The sequence below is a fragment of the Oncorhynchus keta genome, chromosome 11 (genome assembly GCF_023373465.1).
Source record: "Oncorhynchus keta strain PuntledgeMale-10-30-2019 chromosome 11, Oket_V2, whole genome shotgun sequence".
NCBI classification, from domain to species: Eukaryota; Metazoa; Chordata; class Actinopteri; order Salmoniformes; family Salmonidae; genus Oncorhynchus; species Oncorhynchus keta.
In genome coordinates, this window is record NC_068431.1 from 36,155,369 (window position 1) to 36,163,736 (window position 8,368).

The following is an 8,368-nucleotide window of genomic DNA, read 5'->3' on the forward strand; positions in this document are numbered from 1 at the left end:
GTAGTAGTAGTAATAATGATGGTAGTTGTAGTACTGATGTAAAGGTGAGGATGACAGTAAGTTAGTTATAGCTTCATTTTCTATGTTTAACCTTTTATATTTATTATATTTATTATATTTCTACTATTGACTTATTTTATTTATTATTATTATTTTATTACAATGTATATTGTACACATTGTTTCTTTGGCAATATTGACGCAATGTTTTTCATGCCAATAAAGCAGCTTGAATTTGAGAAAGAGAGAGAGATTGTCCAGGCATTACTTCGGTTGTGCTGTTCTGGGAGGGGTTTCCATGGCCACAGGAATCACTTCCCAAATGTGGAAAATTCATCAAAATAACTTCAAACTACAGTCTTGACTCGACACAAACATACTAAACACAGGCACACACTCACTGCTCAGCTATGTTTAATTTGAAAGAGACTGAAGTGGATAGAAGAATGAGAAAATAATGTGTCAGTACTGTAATTTAATTTCCCAGCACAATAGCTAAAGAAAGAATAGCCAAGAGTCCAATTTCTTGCCAAATCAACCCAACCCTTTACTGAAAACAGCTACAGTATGTCAACTGGATAAAGTTATCCATCTCCCTCACCGAAGTCAGACAGACAGAGACAGACTTAAAACTTAAATGTTTATTTCTTGCATCGCAATACACAATAATGTGAAGAGTATTTTCTTTGATTAAAGCATAAAGTTTTGCCTGTGCCTCTTAGAAGCATGTCAGTAAGATTAACATGATTTGGCTATTTGGTTTCAACATCGTAATAAATTTAAATCGTTTTTTGGTAGCATTTCTATGTTGAAGATTAAAAAATAATTTGGTGCATATTTCCCCATATTCCAAATTGCTTTATTTTTCAAATTCCTTTTCCTGAAAACAACTTTCAAGGAATATCAGTGAGTGTTTAGACTATTGGCCTAAATAGTATACATGGTATTCCTACAGGATTAACCAACTGTATTATCTGATCGACAGGATTTTTAATGGTAATCAATTGTTTGGTCCCCACAATAATAGTAAAACAAACATGTGTGTGTGCACGCTTATATCCTCAGTTTGCGTGGGTTCACCACCCTGCCGATGAAGAGCAGTGCCCCCGAGGCCTCATCCCTCACCAGGAACAGGAAGGGGCGGTCCACGCGGTACGACAGTGGCGCGTGGACTTGGCTGGAGCTGGCATACTGGGTGCCCTCTGGGGCCATCTCCATAACAACCTTATGATTGAGGCTGCCAAGCTTCACCGTCTGAGCCGTGATCTTAGTCAGGTCTGTGTCTGCCAGAAATTCGGCAAGACCTGGAGAGATGGAGAGAGAGGATGTGAGAGACGTGAAGACAGAGGAGAGCAAGATGAAGAGAGAGGGAGAGAGGTACAAGCACTCACCCAGGTCAGCGAGCAGTGGCAAGAGGTCAGTGGAGTAGCTGAATTTTAGGACAGGTAGTGTAAGGGCAACATGCACGGGGTGAAGGGTCATGGAGAGGTCCTGAACAAACTCAGCCGTCAGGCTCTCCTCCACCAGGGTCATGTTCTGAGTGACATCATCAGGAAGGAACACAAACATGCTGACGTCATCCTGCATCTGGATCTGAGCAATCTGGAGAGAAAGGGAGAGGGAAGGAGGGGCTCAATAGGTGTTTTCCCTGAGGCAAACTTTCATAACTGGCTGTAACAAGTAATAACCATTGAAAAAAGTTCAATTTCTGCATGTGTACTCACTGTGCAACCCAGGTCTGGGTCAACTCCCATCTTCACTGGGTAATTGTCCTGTTGCATCATGGGAATGCGGGCGGGAACCTCTCCATCAAGCTGGAAGTCCTCCATCAATCCACTCTGACTGAACCGAGTTATCCACTTCCCTACACAAACACAGCATTTTACAAACTACACCACATAAACGAGTGCACACTTTGGGGATAAGGGTAGAGAATTGAACCGCAGACAGACTGTCCTTACCTTTGAAGTAGGCAGCACCGAGAGGAACCACACCAGAGTTCCGTCCCAAGGGCTTGGACATGAAGCGGTCGACCTTGCCACCCGTCCGCTGTTTGACCCAATCATTGATCTCATTCACATCTTTAGCCCCACCCATCAGAGCCTTGGGCCGCACCCCATACTGCTTTTCCACCACTCCAAAATATTCCGGTTTCAGACGCAGTCCTAGAGAGTTACACACACACACAAATACACACACATACACACACAGGTCAACAAACATACACACAATCAAAATACACACAGACTGTGCAAAGTATCACAGAGACGCATGTATGCTTATACACACACTCACTGCGGGCCAGGTAGATGCGTGCAGCGATGCTGATGCCTTTGCCAGGTGCTCTGAGTGAGGCCAGTAGGTCCCTGAGAGTGTCGTGGAGCTGAGGGTCCTGCAGGGTGTGATACCTTAGAGCTCTGTACAACCACCTCTCTGAACGATCCGGAGACGCTCCTGAGTGAGAGAGAGGGGGGGGTAAATACCAGACAATGATAGAGTATAACAGTGCTGAGGCTAACTAACCCATGGAGAGCTGAGTGAGCACTGCAGAGATGCTGATGGGGGCCAGGAATACGTTGGCCTTGGGGTCGCGTCCCGCCAGGGCCCGGAAAAGGTTGTAGCCGAAGTCAGAGGTGGCGGCAGCCATCTTGGCTCTGGGCGTGGTAAAGAGCTCCACAGCTTCCTCTTCCCCTCCCGTCCCCTCTGTCTCCGACTGCACAGGATTGGTTGATCCAAAGACACAGGAAGAAAGAGAGGAGGGTTAATGGCATGGCTAGTTCATGAAGAATGAGAAAAATATTCTACATGTCATCTCTCTGCAGAAGAAAGCCAAAGGGATGGAGCGCATATAAAGAGACATGAAAGTATGAGAAAAAGAAAGGAGTATGAAAACAGAGATGTGGAGTGGTCTCACCAACTGAGCATAAGAGAGGGAGAGGAGGGCCCCCAGCCACAGCAATAGGGTCGTCCACATCATCCTGCAACACAAGCACACAATCAATTACACACACATTATTATACAAACATACTGTACATCCAGAACTAGGCTTAATCTGTGTCTGGGAAACTGGCCCATAGAGTGTGAGTCAGACTTTCAGTTTGTGAGGGTGATTCCCTGCAGGCCAGGGCTCTTGGGAAAATGTGGTTTTAACTTCGAGTAAGTCCTTCCATCTCACCTGCTCAGCAGGGTGTGGAGCAATGAGTTCTCAATAAGGTCTCACTGTCCGTCTCTCTATTGCTCTCTCTCTCTGTCAGCATCTCTCTTCTCCCTCTTGTCTTCTTGCTCTACTAGTTGGAGATGTGTAGGCCTTTGTGTGTTCAGACTGAGCTCCATTACATCCTCTTACTGAGTAAAGACTTAACTATATAATATATCCTAAACTTCTGGCTCTCCACTCACACACGGTGTAGCTAACACACAATACAAGCAGGCTGCTGTGAAGTTCACACCTGTTTACTAGCTAGCTGGAGTGAATAGAGTCATACAGAGAGGTGAGCAGACAGAGTAGGGAGAAGCTGAAGGGTCACAGGAGGTGGAGATCAGAGGTTTCTTTCCCTCTTTCCTTCTCCCTCACGTTCTTTCTATTTTACCCACACACACACGCTTTTGTTCCCTGCACATCTGGTTGTCATTAAGGTTCTCCTGGTTTCCCGAATGAAAAAAACATCCATAACTGACTTCAGACCACACACTTCTCTCAATTCCTTTCATCTTCTCCTCCCCCTCTCCTCTCTCTCTGCAGGCCTGATGGTTAAACCAGACACTTGATCTCAGAGTTCCAACCCAAAGCAGCCAGCCAAAACCACACAAAGATCTTCCTTCTCTCTGCACTGTGGCCGTCCTCTACCATTCACAATCACAAGCATGATGAATTTAAGACAAAATAAAATGGAAAACGGTACAGTAGATATTGGCTGTAGGTCACACAGTCCTCTTGATCTACACACATTTTTAACCCACAAATTAAGAATATTTCCAAAACGCTATATCGACCACTTCTTCACATTTGTGTTTTTTCATCAGAAATGATTGCTTATGGGTACCTTCATGTGTGTGTAAAATATTGCTGTTTTCTTATTTTTTTTATTAATAGATTTGAGATATTTTTTGCAAAACGCTGCATTAGCTGGAATCTAATGTACGTACCCTGTATATTCGACTGTGATATGTCGTTGTCTCACCTAGCTATCTTAAGATGAACACACTTCCTGTAAGTCGCTCTAGCTAAGAGCATCTGCTAAATCATTAAAATGTCAAATATAAATGTTTTATATACAGTATTACTGTATTTAATTATTATATTTTTTTTATCAATATTGATGTAAAGAATGTATAATCTGTACATTTATTTATAAAAAGATGTAGTTATTTGTTACATTTTACAGTTTAAAACCTAGCAGTAGCCTACTACTTATTTCTCTGAGAGTGCATCGGATATGTAGCATATTGCAAAAAAAACATGATTATTTGTCTCTTTGAAATGAAATCATTAAGTGATATTTAAACAAATACATGTCTGTCATTGAACAAACCCATGCGATGATTAGATAGTGAAAAGAATGCACCAATAAAAGCTCACATACCAACATTTCTGAAAATATTTCTGAAAATATATAGGTGTTTTAGAGTTGCTTGCACATCCTGAGGTAGCCCAAAGGCCGGCAGATGAACCAGTCAATAAAGTGCTCGGAAAGAAAGGATTTTTTTTTTTTATAGTCACACTATGTAACTCTGTTTCACAGACAAGTATTAAAATGTCAATCCTGATCACATTATCCCATTTAAAGGGTTGGTAAGTAACAGATTAAATGTAGGCTAATCGATAACGGGTTACAAAAAAACTCACGTAATCAGATACTTTACCAGCAAGAATATTGTAATCAGATTCCAGATACTTAAACAAATATCTGATATATGTTTACTTTTAAATTCAGAAAGGATGTTTATGAAAAAAACATAACACCTTTCTATTATCTTAATGACATTTAAATCAGCATTAAAAAAAAGCCACAATCGGATAGTCTGACCCCAATCAGAGAGTCTGACCCCAATCAGAGAGTCTGACCACAATCAGAGAGTCTGACCCCAATCAGAGAGTCTGACCCCAATCAGAGAGTCTGACCACAATCAGAGAGTCTGACCACAATCAGAGAGTCTGACCCCAATCAGAGAGTCTGACCCCAATCAGAGAGTCTGACCCCAATCAGAGAGTCTGACCCCAATCAGAGAGTCTGACCCCAATCAGAGAGTCTGACCCCAATCAGAGAGTCTGACCACAATCAGAGAGTCTGACCCCAATCAGAGAGTCTGACCACAATCAGAGAGTCTGACCCCAATCAGAGAGTCTGACCACAATCAGAGAGTCTGACCACAATCAGAGAGTCTGACCACAATCAGAGAGTCTGACCCCAATCAGAGAGTCTGACCCCAATCAGAGAGTCTGACCCCAATCAGAGAGTCTGACCACAATCAGAGAGTCTGACCCCAATCAGAGAGTCTGACCCCAATCAGAGAGTCTGACCACAATCAGAGAGTCTGACCACAATCAGAGAGTCTGACCCCAATCAGAGAGTCTGACCACAATCAGAGAGTCTGACCACAATCAGAGAGTCTGACCACAATCAGAGAGTCTGACCCCAATCAGAGAGTCTGACCCCAATCAGAGAGTCTGACCCCAATCAGAGAGTCTGACCACAATCAGAGAGTCTGACCCCAATCAGAGAGTCTGACCACAATCAGAGAGTCTGACCACAATCAGAGAGTCTGACCCCAATCAGAGAGTCTGACCCCAATCAGAGAGTCTGACCACAATCAGAGAGTCTGACCACAATCAGAGAGTCTGACCCCAATCAGAGAGTCTGACCCCAATCAGAGAGTCTGACCACAATCAGAGAGTCTGACCACAATCAGAGAGTCTGACCACAATCAGAGACCACAATGATGACACACCAAATGCGTTTGATGGATCGCACGAAAAGAGCAGGAATATGTTTTTGTAGGTTATGTCTTCCAATGAAGCGACTGACATCGGCATCCAAAGATTATCCAACTTGAATAAACGCGTGGAGGTAAGGATGACAGCAGTGGTGTAGCCTACTGGAAACGGATATCACTGATTATTGATATGTAGGCTGCATAACGCATTGATGTGAATCGCACTGCTGCTCTCTCATTTAACTATCTTCGGATTGTGGATGATGTGAATGTGGATGGCTGTTCACAAACATATATGTGTATTTTAACCAAATAATGGTTGAATTGAAGAAGTTTAAGCTGCATCGTTTTTGCGGCCAGGGGTGTATTCATTAAGGAAACCGTTTACCGTTTAAGAACCAAACAGAAGCATACAGAGCAAAACGAGAGTTTCTATTAGACAAGTTCACGTAGGTCCCTCCACGGTTCGTTCCATTTGCTTCCGTTTAAGAAACATTTTGCAACAGAATAGGCATACTGAATATGCTCCAGTGGACAGCCAGTATAAAACACTCTTGCAACACATAGTGCGGATCCCAGCCTATGGAATAAAAGTTTGAGGGAGTTCCCTTCGAAACTCACCCTTGGTATTGTGCTACATACTGTCAAAACAAGTTTCACTTAAGAAGACCACATAGGCCTTACGGACACAACTCACACACAACTCATGTCACCAACAAAAATATGAACAACATGCCTCTATCAAATGCAGCATATGGGACACAAGCGCTTTTCAGTAGTACTCAAAGCATGCCATTCTGAGAGCAGCATTTATTTTTCAACTCAAATCAATGAGCCCAATCTGTCCTCTATGGCAACAAAATCAGAAACAACAGAGCACACTAACAAGTCCTTAGTTTTGGGGTTATGCTCAGGTAAAACAGTTCGGCTAATCTATATTTCCATGTCCTATTGTTGAAGATCAAGGGGTATTAAATGAATTGTAATGACAGTAAATCTGACAGATGTTGGGTAATAATGTAAAGACAACCTAACTGTATTATTATCTGTTGTAGAAAGAAAGGGGTTAGAAGAATCCTACATAACCAACCCAGAAATTAAAATGGAACATCCAATGATGGCCATCTATGTAAACTTTAATATTGATTTATCCTGCAATAGATGTTCAATTGATAATATGAATTATTGTCTTCTTAAGAAGGTTGATTTTTATTGGGATGAGTCTTGTCCTTGAGGCAGAACTGAGCGATTTCCGCTAGATGGGCCAGCTGCAGAGTCAAAAGTGTCTGTATTGTAAAAATGTGTGAAAGAAAATAGCTTTTTGGTCTTAATTTAAGGTTAGGGTTAAGATTAGGATTAGATTGAATGACTTTGTGGCTGTGCCAGCTAATGATCACTCTGTAGAGCTGCCCCCAGAACAAGATTTATGATGAAAAAAATGCTAGCCTGCACCTGTTAAGGGGAAAGTAATCAAATTACATTACAGTTTGGTTAATCCTAAAATTACATTACTGATTACAATTTGACAGGAAACTATTAACTGTAACGGATTACATTTTAGAAAGTAATCTAGTGCTGAATATGTGTTTTTGCCTGCGTTACAGATGGCTATATCAGTCGCTAATACAGGACTAGTAAAAAATATTTTTTTTTATTATGATTAGTCAGGGGGTGCTGCAGCACCCTCGGCACCCATACTTCCCGCAGCTATGCACCTAACCTTATATTTAAAGTCTTTTGGAATTCAGATTTTACACTAAATAAGAAGTTATATTTCCTAGGGACAGAAAAGGCACCGCATAGTAGGAATGACCCTGGTGTATCATCATAGTGGTCTCTGATCTGTGGTCAGACTTGCTCAGGCATAGCAAACTTAAACTTGTGCCTTTTTTCAATGCTGATTTGAATGTCATTGAGAAAAGAGAAAGGTGTCTGATAATTTTTTTATCACAAACATCCTTTATAAATTTAAAAGTAAACCCAGAAGTTTTCATATAGATTTTCAAAAGTATCTGTAAATCTGTTACTGCTGGTAACGAAACAGATTACAGTTAGTTTTTTTGAAATGCATTACTCCCCAACTCTGCATATGATGCATAAAAGTACTGACCTTTCCAAGCGGTTATGGTCCACGTCACCCGTACGTACGACTCTAGCAGTCGTGTCTCCAGTGGAGTGCTGAATGTACCAGGACAATGCACACAGCCGTGAAGCCAACTTTTACCCGCCCTTCTCTGACGTAGCCTGTTGGGTTGGGCAAGAATCTGGATGGCTGTTTTGAGCGCAAGGCGCATCCATGGTCCTCCCTCACTGCCCCAAATTAACGGTGGTATGTTAAGTTTGACGCGCAAGCATTTGACCTGAAATGTTATAACAAATCTTAAATAAGTCAGTTTTTAATTGCATGAATGTGCTGGAGAAAATAGTTCAATTA

General features: G+C 42.0%; 1 protein-coding gene across 1 annotated transcript; it reads right to left on the reverse strand.

Annotated features, from left to right (window-relative positions):
* Positions 1 to 625: 625 nt before the first annotated feature.
* Positions 626 to 8,169, reverse strand: serpinf1 (serpin peptidase inhibitor, clade F (alpha-2 antiplasmin, pigment epithelium derived factor), member 1). Its single transcript, XM_035780392.2, has 8 exons — positions 8,045 to 8,169; positions 2,914 to 2,977; positions 2,523 to 2,712; positions 2,295 to 2,453; positions 1,961 to 2,164; positions 1,724 to 1,863; positions 1,391 to 1,601; positions 626 to 1,303 (listed from the first exon to the last, which is right to left on the reverse strand). The coding sequence occupies exons 2-8, from the start codon at positions 2,974 to 2,976 to the stop codon at positions 1,053 to 1,055; spliced, it is 1,218 nt and encodes a 405-aa protein (XP_035636285.1). The 5' UTR covers position 2,977; positions 8,045 to 8,169; the 3' UTR covers positions 626 to 1,052.
* Between the last annotated feature and the right edge of the window lie 199 nt (positions 8,170 to 8,368).